The 14,199-nt window shown below is 57.8% G+C and overlaps 1 protein-coding gene across 7 annotated transcripts in view; it reads left to right on the top strand.

The window, feature by feature from the left end:
* The window catches only part of SS18L1 (SS18L1 subunit of BAF chromatin remodeling complex), a 40,023-nt gene that overhangs the window by 4,404 nt on the left and 21,420 nt on the right, over nt 1-14,199 (top strand). For 4 of the 7 annotated variants that reach the window (XR_010125114.1, XR_010125115.1, XR_010125116.1 and 1 more), the window contains exons 2-4: nt 10,645-10,721; nt 11,882-11,966; nt 13,593-13,737. Coding sequence is in view for 4 of the 7 variants with exons in the window: in XM_054468095.2 (XP_054324070.1) it covers nt 10,645-10,721; nt 11,882-11,966; nt 13,593-13,737 (307 nt within the window). In the remaining 3 variants the exon portion in view is untranslated. Of the gene's footprint in view, nt 1-5,873; nt 6,028-10,644; nt 10,722-11,881; nt 11,967-12,760; nt 13,738-14,199 lie in introns of those variants that run through there. The other 3 variants (XM_054468096.2, XM_063659017.1, XM_054468097.2) reach the window with 3 other exon arrangements.

Consider the following 14,199-nt stretch of genomic DNA (forward strand, 5'->3'; position numbering starts at 1 on the left):
GAGGGAGGCTCGGCCTCCTGCTGTCTTCGGTCAGGTGAGGGAGGCTCGGCCTCCTTGCTGTCTTAGGTGAGGGAGGCTCAGCCTCCTTGCTGTCTTAGGTCAGGTGAGGGAGGCTCAGCCTCCTTGCTGTCTTTGGTCAGGTGAGGGAGGCTCAGCCTCCTTGCTGTCTTAGGTCAGGTGAGGGAGGCTCAGCCTCCTTGCTGTCTTTGGTCAGGTGAGGGAGGCTCAGCCTCCTTGCTGTCTTAGGTCAGGTGAGGGAGGCTCAGCCTCCTTGCTGTCTTAGGTCAGGTGAGGGAGACTCAGCCTCCTTGCTGTCTTTGGTCAGGTGAGGGAGGCTCAGCCTCCTTGCTGTCTTAGGTCAGGTGAGGGAGGCTCAGCCTCCTTGCTGGCTTCGGTCAGGTGAAGGAGGCGCTCTGCAAGGCCCTTGAACCCAAGCGCTGTGGGGGAGGCGGGCAGGAGAAAGGCATTGTCCTGGAGGGAGCAGCCGCAGCCTGGCCTCCGTCCCCTCTGCCTGTAAAGCCTGGCCATACACCCTCTTGCTGGGTGCTCCTGAAGGTGCTCTCCCAACTCCTGCCCAGCCTGGAGGGTGAGGATGCATTTGGATAAAGACACTGTGCCTACCCACTGCCCTTTACCCCTGACCTTTCCAAGGCTGGTGGGTCTCCAGCGTCCCTGTCTGCCATCCAGTCTCTGGGTGTGGAGTCTGGAGGCAGCAGCCGAAGGCAGCCCAGGTCTTGCCCAGGTGGTGCCCGCTAAACCGGCGGTCCTGCGGGTGCTCTCCTCAAGGCTCCAGCCCTTTGTGCGGTCTGTGCCCTGGGCCAGTGGGTCGGGGCCTGGGCACCTGCCTTTGTGTGCTTGGAGTCAGAAGACAGATTCCCTGGAATCTCCGGGCTGCAGGTAGTGGCAGTGTCACGCCCGCCCCCACTGGATGCAGGAATAAACAGGCCCTGGGTGCCGAGCAGTTAGCGGGCTGGCGCTGATGGCCCCTAAGACCTATGGGGCCTGGGAAGAGAGAGTGCAGGTCTTCCCGCCTGGTCCGGGCAGGCACCTCCACCGCCTCCCTCCGTGTGATCACAAGAGGAGTCCAAAGGGTTGGGAGAAGGTGCCATGGACGATGGTAGGAAGGGGGCTCCTGTGATGCTGGTCTGATTCTAATCGGCCACCACAGTTGCTGTGCACAATGGGGACGGAAATGGTCTGTTTATGTCCTCCTCAAATTGGAAATAGGTGTGGGATGCAGGCAGGTTCTCGGTGTTACCAGGATGGGGATGGGGGCTGCGGAGCTGCAAGAGGGCAGGGTGGGGCAGGCCGGGCCTCCTGGGCTCACATTGTTATCCTGCTGATGGTGATGTGTGCTTTGCCTTTCTGTGCCCCAGTTTCCTTGTCTTTAGGAAGAGGACAGGGCTGTGGCCTCCCTCATAGCCTGTGTGTATGGGTAAGGCAATGCCCAGCAGCCTTGTGGTTGGTCAGCTTTAGCCTTTGATCAGGCACTCAACCAGCAAGGAACGGCCGGAATTTATCTGTGGTATTCGGAAGGGGAGGTGAGGACTCCATTCCAAACTGCAGGAAACCATCGCAAGTCCAGAGTCGTGTCAGAAAGAAAAGGCAGTGTCAGCACATGGATGAGATGCACACAAACATCGTGTGTCGCTAGTACAATAAGCATGTCTCCAGCTTGGAAACTGTCAGGAGCAAAGTGATTTTGTTGTGTTGTGCTGTGCTGTGAAAGCCCAGAGCGCCATGAGACTAAAAGTGATTGCCAAGGCGCATGCAAGTGCGGCTGCTGTTGTGTCTGTGTTAAGCGTGTCTTCACGTGTTCTTAGAGTCTTTGAAATTGCACACGCACGTCAAGCACACAGCGGTGGAGCCGTGAGGCAGCAGCCAGCTCCTCCCAAGGAGACTGCACATGTGTAAATTGAGAGGCTCTTCTGAAACCTACGCACCGACTTCACGTATTCCACAGTTGGGTGAATGTTCAGAGGGGTCCCACTGGCTTCCATCAGTGGAGTCTGTAGTGTCGGCTTGCTGATCTCAGGGGCGGGGACGGAGCAGCTCAGGCTGGGCTCAGAGGGAAGGACTGCTGATGGGTAAGCGATGTCTGCCCCGAGAACAGGAGTGGCAGGCGCTAGCACAGGTGCCATCGCTGGCTTAGCCACCTGCTGATGCTCGACCAGCTCTCCGGTTAGCCAGGCTTGTCCCCCTCACACCGTGATGACTCCTAGGAGTTGATCCCGTGTCTGTGTCCACGCCGTGTGTGGGGAGTGCGTGGCAGCCCTGCATGTAGTGGCAGAAGACAGGGAACAATTTCAATGTCTGTCCAAGCAGACGGAGTGCTACGTTGTGTCCATGTTGTGGAATTCTCCGGAGCATAAGAAACATTGAGGTGGAATTTTTGTTTTTGTTTTTGGAGACAGTCTTGCTCCTTCGCCCAGGCTGAGGTGCAGTAACGTGATCACAGCTCATGCAGCCTTGTCGTCCTGGGCTCAAGGGACAGGTGGGGTCTCTATGTGCTAACAGAGGACAGTCTCCAAGATATTTGAGAGGAAAGGGAACTGTGTGGAGCAGCGGGAGCGAAACATTATCAGGTGTGTGCAGAGTCGGGAGGGGAGTGCACAGGCTCCATGCGAGACGCTTCCAGAAGGAGCAGAGCTGGCCTCTGGGTAGGAGGAGCCAGGGCTTCCTCCTACAAAATTAAAAAGGTTGCCAAAGTCTTTGTAATTAGAAAGGACAACCACGAGGACACTGGAGGTCTTCCTGCCCAGTGTGGGCTGAGCCAGCCCTGGCAGTGAGCCTCAGAGCCCCAGGCCTCCTCTGTCCGGCTTCCAGGGCCCCACACAGGTTGTCACTGGGGAGAGACTGTTCTGCTGGGAGCCCCTCACCCAGGTTTTTGCCTGGCAGCCCCAGCCCTTCCCCTACTCTCTGTGGGCTCTGGGACCCCAGTTGTTCTCCGTCCCCAGTTCTCATCCTCACTCCCTCGCCTACCCAGTCAGGACCCCACGGTGGGGCTTCAGCAGCCCCAGACCCCATCCTTGGTGCCTGGCTATGCCCTGGGCCCTCCAAGCCAAGCCCCGTGTCCCCCGTCAGTACCGCCTGCCAAATCCAGTTTCTCTGCTGACCCGCATGGTCCATTGCCATGGCCGCAGCTTCCATGCCCCTTGGGTTTGTCTCCTTGTGGGTGCTGGGCTTGGCCCTGGGCATCAGCCAGCCCGATCAACAGAGACACATTGGGGCCGCCTCTCAGAGCCTGAGACCACAGGGGTGACCATGCAGAGAGGGAGTGGGAGGCCCAGGTATCCCAGCTGCCCCAGCGGTGAGCCCAGCCAAACCCAGCAGAAGATCCTCTGAGCCAGCCCACAATCATGAGAACTAAGAAATCATGTTTCAACCACGCGGCTCCGGGAGATTTGTTGCACATTGGGTAATGGATGCACCCGGCCGTGTTGGGATCTTGGTCCAGCCAGCCTCTGCAGTGAGCACAGGCTTTGGTTGAAGAAGTCACCCCCACAATGGGCACAGGACTCCTGTCCCCCAGCAGCCCCCATTCCCCTCTTTTCCCGCTCCCCTTTTCCCGCTCCCCAGAGCTGGCCTCCCCCGTTCCCCTCTTTTCCCGCTCCCCGGAGCTGGCCTCCCCCGTTCCCGTCTTTCCCGCTCCCCGGAGCTGGCCTCCCCCGTTCCCCTCTTTTCCCACTCCCCGGAGCTGGCCTCCCCCCCGTTCCCTCCATTCCTGGGCATGCCCCGTGGCCTTCGCACATGCTTGTTTCCTCCATTGGGCCGCCCTTCCCCCACCTTCCCCATGTGCTCCTGCGCAGCCTCCAGCCCAGCTGGACGTCAACCCCAGGAGCCTCCTGGGGCTCCGCTGCCTCATGGCATTGAGCAGATGCATGCCCACATCGGTCTTCACCCGACTGGCCACCCACGCCCACTCCACCATGAGCAGAGCGGGTCGCACCTCCTCACTGTCGCCTCCACTCACCCAGGCCTAGGATGGACACATCGATGAAGCACGCTCGGAGATGGGATCTCACCGCCCCTCCTTGCTGCGGCCCCCGATGCCAGCCTCTGGCTCCTCCAGATGGAGTTGCCACCTCATCTTTGTCCCCAGCGCCCTCACCTCAGGAGGCCTCAGGCCACCAGCTTCAGTGCTTTCCCGGTGACGTCTCTGGCGCAGGTTTACCCCTGAACCTGTAGAAACTCAGCCTCTCTGGAAAGGGTGGGGAGAAATGTATCTCACGTTGCAGAAAAACACACAAGTGCACATCAGGAATCTGGGAAACAGTGTCTGCAGAAGACAGCAGTAAATACAGAAGATCTAGAACACTCCAGGCCGCGTGAATGGCTTCTTTGTTCAGCTTAGTGTTAGAGATACACACCAGGTAGAGGAGACTCAGGTGGGCCCATCACCAGCCCTGGCAACCCCAGACTCACTTCAGGCCTCTTTAAGGTGACTTTGCAGATGATACCGTGAGTAAATGCTTGTCTTAGAGATTTTCATAAACACAGACACATAAGAAACTACGAATCGACAAGCTCCAGAGCGAGGGTCACAGCTGCCTGTCAGTGCATTTCCCTCCTGTCAGGGTCTTTTGCTTTGGATTTTATACTCACCAAAGCCACGCGTGCACATCAGGAGTCAGGAAGCACCATGGGCTTGTGCGTTAGTTGTTCTCACACTGCTATGAAGAAATATCTGAGACCGGGTAATTTATAAAGGAAAGAGGCTTGATTAACTTCCAGTTCCGCAGGGCTGGGGAGGCCTCGGGAAACTTAACAATCATGGCAGAAGGGGAAGCAAGGCACCTTCTTCACAAGGCGGCAGGAAGGAGAAGCGCAAGCAGGGGAAATGCCAGGCGCTTGTAAAACCAACAGATCTCGTGAGAACTCACTCACCACCACGAGAACTGCATGGGGGAAACGGCTCCCATCCATCCAATTGCTTCCCACCGGGTTCCTCCCACGACACGTGGGGCTTATGGGAACTACAATTCAAGATGAGATTTGGGTGGGGACACAGCCAGACCCTATCAGGGTGTGAGTAACTGCAGGAGTAATGCCTCCCGCCTCCCAGAGGCGCCGTCTTGCCCTTCTCAAGGCCAAACCAAGTGGACACTTTGAACAGGTTTAGGGCTGCTGACCTTACCTGGTGACCAGGGAGAACGGGTCACCAGGTAAGGTCTGCCCTCCCCGCTGCACACCTGCGCTCCCTACTCATACCCGTCAGAGTGGCTTTCTTGGGGGTTGGATCTGCCTCTGCTGTTGACGTGGTGATGATAAACACCTTGCTCACTGCTGAACCACGCAGGACCGTGTGACTGCTTTTCCTGCCTGGCTTTTGTTTTCCTTGGAGTTATTGATTGTTTTTCTTTTTGATCACTTGTCACTAGTGTATCTCCTTCTTCGCTCAGGTATTCTTCCGGGTTTCAGTCTGGGGCTGCTCTCCATGGGCCTCCCACCATTGGCCGAATTCCTTTGGCTTCTCTTGGGTGGGGTCTTGGATCTTCTCCTGGGATTTGCTCCCTTGGTTTGGGGAGGGAGGCACATCATTTTATGGCCTCCTGAGGATGGGTGTTTGGGATGTTCCCCTTTAAATAGAATTCCCACACTCCCTTCACTTGACTGCTTGCATGTTAACGCCACCTCATTTGCTGTCCCCTCCCCTCTTCTGTCCTGTGGACACGTTATTTTTGCCCTGACAATTTGAGAATGAGTTGTAGACTTGGTGCCCCTTTACTCCCAAATGCTTGAGCGTGACTTTGCTGCCAACAAGGACGTGACGCTGTACAAAGATTGAAACGGGGGAGCTGACGTGGCAGCAGCACGGCCGTCTGCTCCAACTCACTGTGACTTCCCAATTGTCCCGGTAATGGCCTTTGTAGGACATCATTAAGGATTACTGGAAGGACCCCGGAACCATGTCTGTTGAGTCTCTCCTGGTTGAGAACCACTTGTCCATCTTCCTTGTCTTTGATGACTCTGACAGTTTTTGAAGAATGCCGGCCAGTCATCGAGTGCCCTTGGTTTGGGTACAAGGTATGTTTTCCTAACTTGCGGGTCTGAAAGTGCGTCCATTCTCCCTTCACGCCTGGTTGGGGTTTCAGCTGACTAGAATTTCTGCGCAGAAGTCTCCCTCAGGATCAGACCATAGCCGTTCCAGAAACCTCCGTGGTGAGTTCATCTCTCCTCCAGAGCCTCCCTCAGGCCAGGCCATCGGCCCCCAGAGGTCTCCGTTGGGACTGAGTCATCACACCTCAGGGGGTGTCCCTTGGTATGGGGCACAGCTCCTCCGGAAGTCTCCGTGAGGTCGTCGCTCCCTGTGGGCCCATGTAGGAGGCTCCGTGCTGTCAGAATTCACTGTCCTTCATGTGGAACCTGGTTTTTCTCTCCTGTCATGTTTAGGATCTTTCTTTGTCCCTGGTCTTTTTTGGCAAACTGGTCACCTGGGGGCCCTTCCAATGGGGAAATGCGTCCTTCAGCTCTGAGAAAATGATTGAAGGATTTGGGGGTGATTTCCTCGCTGCTCCTGTCTCGGGGGCTCCTGGAGGGCCGCGCTGGCCCACTCCCTCTCTTCGCGATCTTTCTGTTTTCTCCTCAGTCGATCCGTCCTGCTTTCCAGGACTCCTTCTCAACTTCATATCCTGCGCCTCTGTTGAGTTGTGTTTTGGCTATAACAGGTTTTCACCTCCAGAGCTCTCCTGCGCCTCTGTTGAGTTGTGTTTTGGCTATAACAGGTTTTCACCTCCAGAGCTCTCCTGCGCCTCTGTTGAGTTGTGTTTTGGCTATAACAGGTTTTCACCTCCAGAGTCTTCTGCCCCTCTGTTGAGTTGTGTTTTGGCTATAACAGGTTTCACCTCCAGAGCTCTCCTGCGCCTCTGTTGAGTTGTGTTTTGGCTATAACAGGTTTTCACCTCCAGAGCTCTCCTGCCCCTCTGTTGAGTTGTGTTTTGGCTAACAGGTTTTCACCTCCAGAGCTCTCCTGCGCCTCTGTTGAGTTGTGTTTTGGCTATAACAGGTTTTCACCTCCAGAGCTCTCCTGCGCCTCTGTTGAGTTGTGTTTTGGCTATAACAGGTTTTCACCTCCAGAGCTCTCCTGCCCCTCTGTTGAGTTGTGTTTTGGCTAACAGGTTTTCACCTCCAGAGCTCTCCTGCGCCTCTGTTGAGTTGTGTTTTGGCTATAACAGGTTTTCACCTCCAGAGCTCTCCTGCGCCTCTGTTGAGTTGTGTTTTGGCTAACAGGTTTTCACCTCCAGAGCTCTCCTGCGCCTCTGTTGAGTTGTGTTTTGACTAACAGGTTTTCACCTCCAGAGCTCTCCTGCCCCTCTGTTGAGTTGTGTTTTGGCTAACAGGTTTTCACCTCCAGAGCTCTCCTGCCCCTCTGTGGTTTCTAACCGGCATCATCTTCTTTTCTGGGGCTCCAGTAACGTGCATCACTGCACCGGCTGACTTCGTGAGGATATTAATAATAGGTTTTGTTGGATTTTTTAAAAAAGTTTCGGGCCAGGTGCAATGGCTCATGCCTGTAATAAGCACTTGGGGAGGCAGAGGCGGGCGGATCACTTGAACCTGGGAGTTCGAGACCAGCCTGGGCAACACAGGGAGACCTTGTTTCTACCAAAAAAAAAAAAAAACATTTGGCCAGGCATGGTGGCACATGCCTGTAGTCTCAGTTACTCGGGAGGTTGAGGTAGGAGGATCACTTGAGCCTGGGAGGTGGAGGTTGCAGTAAGCCAAGATCACGCACTCCAGCCTGGGTGACAGAGCGAGACCCTGTCTCAGAAGAAAAGCAAATAGAAAAAGTTTCCGTCTTGCATAACCTTCATCTTTGGATTTTGGCCTCTCTGGCTGGTTTTGGCCTTTGTCTTTCAAATGGCAGGCGGGGGCCGCACCGCTGTGGCGTCTGGGGATTGGAGGCTGGGGCACTGCCTGCTATGCTCAGGCAGGCGTGTGGTCTGTGGTTCACTCTGAGGTGCTTGTTCCCTTCAGTGCCCGAGCATCTTTCCTCTAGGCTGGTCACTTTCCTGGAGATGCCCCCTCCTCCAACCCCATCTCCTGCCAGCAGATCCTGGGCGACCCCGAAAGGTGCCGGAATTTTAAAATTCCTGAGCCTTGTGGGGCTTCGCCAGCAGTGTGGCTCAGGCCAGGTGCCCTGGGGGCACTGATTTGGTTGTTACTCATCCATGTGCTTTTCAGCTTCCAAACTCCCGCCGCTGCCATCTTGTACCCTCCCCATTCTGTCCTTAGAAGGCCGCACCTGTTCCATCCTTAGTCACCGGCCGGGGCCTGGGGTTTGGGGTGTCCAGTCTGCCACCTTTCGTTCTGCCTGTCCTGCCCTTTTTGAAATGGGTATGTGTCTAACATACGTGAGAAAGTTCTCTGTATCCAGTTTTTTAAACACCCACGCCAGTACTGTGTTTCGTCACGCGTGCATAAACCTCGCGGCACTGCCCTGGCCGGTGCATACCCGCGGGGCTCTGCTTAATGAAGTCAGCAGCTTGCGCCCCCCGGCCCATCCCGGCCCCGTGCTGGGAGTGATGCTGAAATGCCCGCCGTGTCTAGTTTGTGACCCTGGAGACAGTCTCTGCCTGGGGGTTAGGAGTCAAGGAGGGGAAGCCCTTTAGAAGGAAAGGAAGAAAGCCCATAGTTGTCCCCTTCCTGCAGTTCATCTGAAGGCAGAGCCGTCTGGAATGCCGGCACCTGGCAGGTGTTCTCTCCCTCACCTGCCCACAGGTAAGCCTGGCCCACAGTGTCCCCTGGCGGCCTCCCCCCATCTCAGGACGGCTCCTTGGCCCCATTGGGCTCAGCTGAGTGCAGGGCACCTTGTCCCCAGCAGGGAGAAAAGTGGTAGAGTGGAAAGGGGGAAGGTATAACTTAAAGAAAAAACAGCAGGAGAAACCAACCCTGAAGTCGTGGAGACGGGCAGAGGAGGAAGCTGAGTTGAGGGCAGTCACTCAGCTGGGGCTGTGGGTCCGGGCTCTGCCCTGTGAGGTGGCCTGGCTTGGCTCTCTCCACCCTGGATTCCCTCTGCCTGTGGATGAGTTTGGGCCCCAAGGTCAAATCACAGTTAAAGGGGCCACGTTGCAGGGTGGAGGCACAGCAGGGTGGCCCCAGGGCCCCAGGCAGGCAGGTGGGCTCCTCCTCCCCTTGCCCTAGGGCTCCCCTGCTCCAGGGCCTGTAGAGCTCCTGTCGGGAGCGGCTTCCTAGGGCTGAGTGACCCAGCACGCTGTAGTGGAGCCAAAAGGCACTGCTTTTTCCTTGGGTGCTAGCCTCTGAGCAAACGCCTTTTTATGAAAAGCCTCAGGTGTGGTGGGCTCAGTTCTGTGCCTCCCTGCAGACAGAGGCGGCTGGTCACAGGGCGGGTGTCCCCTCTTCTCAGTCCCCTGCCATGACCCTCTCTCCTCCTCCGCCTCCTTTTGGGTCTCCACAGGCCACCCAGTGCTGCCCCCAGGTGGACACCTTGGAAGAGCCGGCTCTCCTGTGCCTGCTCCCCATGGCCTGTGGGCATCCTGTGTGGTGTCTGCAGGATGCCGCCTGGCCCCAGCCCCCTGTTCCTCTGCTGCCACCCACCCCTCCCCACTTCTACCAACCACCAGACTCAGCACGTCCTGAGTACGTGCAGGTGTGTGGACACAAGGCCTTGGGCCGCTTGATTTGGGGAGTGCTCCAGAGCCCTCCTGGGGCCACATGTGCACGTTCAGGAGGCGCTTTGGGAAGGAAACCTGGGGAATCTATGGGCCCAGCCCCCTGCTGCTCAGGTGTGGCCAGTGAGGGCTGCCGGTCGCCAGCCCCAGGTCTAGGTCATGCCCGGTTCCGCAGTCTCACCCATCTTTTCTGCCCCCACGCCGACCTGTGTGTGTGTGGTTTCTTCTACCCGTGGTGCCATCCCTGCCCCCCCCAGACCCTTTCCTTCCCTCCCTCACCCCGGTTGGTGCAGCCCCTGCAGGAAGTCTGGATGCCCCCACCTGGGAGTGCCCTGGACCCCTGCTAATCCTTGGCCGGGGGAGGGGGGCGGTGGCAGCTACCTGTGCCCCACCCTGTGTGGTTGCAATTTGAGGCTATCCCCTCCAGCTAGGGGCGCCAGGGCCTCTTGTGGGGTGCCCACAGGGTCCTGACATCCTTGCCGTCAGCTTGGCTGACCCTTGCTGCACAGATGCTCCACTGTCAAGGGCCCTGGAAGCTGGAGGGTCCTTCGGGGTGGGGGCTGCTGGGGGCACGGGGCCTCTGTGTTTTCATTTGTGGGCTGAGATGGCCCTGCCGCTTACGGATGAAGTCCTTAGCACAGGGATGTGTGAGTGTTCGGTCTGTGGTGGCTGAGGCAATGCACGTAGTAGCAGTTTCGTATACAGAACAGGCGCGTAGCATCCCCCTTCTGGAAATGTGAAGTGCTCCAAAATCCAGAGCTTTTTGAGCACCAACATGAAGCTCAAAGGAAACGCTCCTTGGAGCATTTTGGATTTCGGGTTTTCGGATTAGGGATGCCAAACCGGCAGGTCTAATACAGATATCCCCAAATCTGGAAAAATCTGAAATCTGACACGTTTCACGTAAGGGACACTCAACCTATGTGAAAACTAGATGTGTAGCGATGGCAGTTCATCCCGAGGGTCAGCGATGGCCCCGCGTCGGCAGCGCCCGCTCACGCTCTCTCCGCAGATGCTGGACGAGAACCACCACCTGATCCAGTGCATCCTGGAGTACCAGAGCAAGGGCAAGACGGCCGAGTGCACGCAGTGAGTGCCCGCCACACACAGGAACACTTGGAGGGTGTCGTGCAGAGTCTAAGCATGGAGGCCAGATCTGTCCCAAGAGTCCCCCAGCACAGAGATCAGATAAGTCCCGAGAGTCCCCAGCACGGAGGCCAGATATGTCCCGAGAGTCCCTTGCACGGAGGCCAGATATGTCCTGAGAGTCCCTTGCACGGAGGCCAGATATGTCCCGAGAGTCCCCAGCATGGAGGCCAGATATGTCCCGAGAGTCCATCAGCACGGAGGCCAGATATGTCCCAGGAGTCCCCCAGCACGGAGGCCAGATATGTCCCAGGAGTCCCCCAGCACAGAGGCCAGATATGTCCCGAGAGTCCCCAGCACAGCTGCTAAGCGTTGCTGCCAGAACTGGGGTAGTTCTGAGGGAGGCGGAAGGTGGGAGGCAGGAGCAGTGTGGGGAGGCCTGGGCCAGCGTCTCTGGGCAGCTCTGCGGCCAACAGCCGGCGCACCAGGAGACAGCACTTGCTCCAGGTGGGACCTCCTGTGACCCTGTGAACCTAGGGCCCGATGCATAGGAGGGGTGCGTGGCCAGTCTGCCACCCTCCAAGCGGCTGTCCAAGTGGCCGTCAGACTGACCTGGAGGTGGGAAGTGGGTGAATGGCCTCAGACACCCCTGGGTGTTGGTGGGGTGAGGAGACTGGGTCCCCACTGGTGCGACGTGTACGAGGGGCCTTCCCTGGCAGAACTGTGCTTCCCCATTTCTTTCCTGGGCTTTCTCAGGGTCGCTGGCTCTATGGAGTCCGCCCACTGCCTGGCTCAGCTGGACGAGGGCTCTGTCCCTCTGTCACCTTCAGGCCCCTGCCTCCTCATGGCCTCCCCGCATCTCCATCCTCTGAACAGACCAGTGCCAGTTTCCGCTTAGCTGTTACCTTAGAGTCTTTCCAGAGTTTTTGTCATAGGTTGGGAGCCTGCTCAGGGTTTGGGGTAGAGGCTGCCCTGCCGTCCCTGCCTAGACCCCAGCACCCTGCCAGCTGCCTGTGTCCAGCTGGGTGTCATCTGGGGTCCATGTCCTCATGGGGTTTGGCTGGATGTCAGGCTGTCTTGTTCACACTTTACTTCTGCCTTGGATCCATGTGGGGACTCCGTGGTCCCGTCCTCCTGCCTCATGCGTGCCCCCTCTCCTGCAGGTACCAGCAGATCCTGCACCGGAACCTGGTATACCTGGCCACGATCGCAGACTCCAACCAGAACATGCAGTCCCTGCTTCCTGCCGTGAGTACCCGCGGGGGGTTGGCCTCCTTTACCCAGCAAGGACTCCGACACTACCTAAGATCGGAATTGTGGGCACGTCACCTCAGGTAGCAAAGATGACTCAGAGAAACCAAAAATACCACTAGAGCCACCAGAAATGGGAGTGTGGGCGGTGGTGACCAACCCTTCCTGACAGACCGGGGGTAATGACAGCGTCTGAGGTGGCCAGAACTGTGGCTCAGCCTCGTTATGTATTGAAGGGAGGGAAGCCCCAGAGAAGCCACTCTAGGAGCAGCCGCAGCTCTCGGGTTGGGGGTGGGGAGTGGTGGGGAGAGGTGGGGAGGGGTGGGGTGGGGAGAGGTGGGGAGAGGTGGGGTGGGGAGAGGTGGGGAGAGGTGGGGTGGGGAGGGGTGGGGAGGGGTGGGGTGGGGAGAGGTGGGGTGGGGAGAGGTGGGGAGGGGTGGGGTGGGGAGAGGTGGGGAGAGGTGGGGAGAGGTGGGGAGGGGTGGAGTGGGGAGAGGTGGGGAGGGGTGGGGTGGGGAGAGGTGGGGAGGGGTGGGGTGGGGAGAGGTGGGGAGGGGTGGGGTGGGGAGAGGTGGGGAGGGGTGGGGTGGGGAGAGGTGGGGAGAGGTGGGGTGGGGGCCCTGCGTCTCCCTGGAGCCTCTCCAGGTGCTTTGAGCCGCTGTGAACCGTGCACACGCGCTGCTGTGGGTGAAAACGGAACTTAAAAGAAAACATGCCCAGCACAGTAAATTCTCCCAGTGTTAGTTCAAATATTTTATTTTCTTTGATTTTTTAAAACGCGTTTTTCCAAGATTAAATTGTCACAGTGAAGATGAGGTCGTGCTGCTGCAGCCTCTGTCCTGCTGACGGGGTTCCGGGACAGACGTGTCGCCGGGAATGACGTATCTCCTAGTGACCCTTAGTCCTCGGCAAGTGATGACATAAATGCCAGGATGTGTTTTGCGAGTAAAAATGTTAAACCCACCTCCATTGACCTGTCAAATTGCAGTTCTTCACCCCGCAGACACCCGCAGATCCTGGTGGAAATTTCCTTTTCTTGGCCAGGTGTAGGCAGACCTCCAGAGCTGCTGTTTGACCTTGATCTGGGAGAGTGCTGAGGGCCACTTCACACTCACTCCCTTCTGTGTGGTGTGATCCAAGGTGGTCGTGGGGTGGGGGGAGTGAGGGGGAAGGGGCACATGCAGCAGGAGCACGGGAAACAGGAGAGGGATCCCGCCTGTGCCAAAGCTCTTGGCACGGAGGGCTCGTGGTCGGGGAGCACAGAGGCGCCGGTCACCTGCGCCTGAGGGGGACGGGGTGCGTTCAGCCTGGTGGGCCGGGGAAGGGGTTCCCTGCTGTCCCAGGAGAAGGAGGTCCAGTTTTTCACACCCAGGCACCTGTGGATGAACTCAATACTCAGTAGAGTTGTGAACGCTCACCCAGATGCTCACTCTGCCATCTCCATCTGGGCCTGGTGCTCTGCGGTCACCTGGCTGTGACGATGGCTGCCGATTATGAACATCGACCAGGTGGCCATGATGTGTGGCGGCAAATCTCGGGTGCCCTCTCATCCCTGGCCTGGCTTGTGGAGGTCGCTCTCCGTAAATTAACTGTTTTTCCCTGAAAACTTCCTGTTGTCTGCAGCCGCCCACGCAGAACATGAACCTGGGCCCCGGAGCCCTGACTCAGAGCGGCTCCAGCCAGGGCCTGCACTCTCAGGGCAGCCTGAGTGACGCCATCAGCACGGGCCTGCCACCCTCCTCCCTCCTGCAGGGCCAGATTGGCAACGGTGAGTGCGGCGGGGGAAGGGCGTTCCTGGCCATGAGGGCACCGAGGCAGCCCTTGGGCAGCCGGCTGCCATGGTGGGGCACCCCACCCCTCACAGGGCTGGGCATGGGGACCCACTCCTCCTGGGGTAGCCACAGGTCGGCTGCCGTCGCCCAGTCTCAGGGCCGCAGCGAGCTTGCCGTGCAGCTGGGATGAACCCCTGCTCCAGATTGCGCACTCTCTCTGACACTGTCACGTTCCATCCATTTCAAATGCAAGTTGCAGGGTTCCAGGTGGATTGTGTAATAGGAATGGAATGGTCCTGTCTTTGGATTGAGAAGCATGGATAACGTTTGGAGACTATTAACAGTAATATAACAGGCTGGGCGTGGTGGCTCAGACCTCTAATCCCAACCCTTTGTGAGGCCTAAACCACCAGACTACTTGAGGCCAGGAGTTTGAGACCAGCCTGGGCAATATGGCA

The sequence above is a fragment of the Pongo pygmaeus genome, chromosome 21, assembly GCF_028885625.2.
Source record: "Pongo pygmaeus isolate AG05252 chromosome 21, NHGRI_mPonPyg2-v2.0_pri, whole genome shotgun sequence".
Taxonomy (NCBI): domain Eukaryota; kingdom Metazoa; phylum Chordata; class Mammalia; order Primates; family Hominidae; genus Pongo; species Pongo pygmaeus.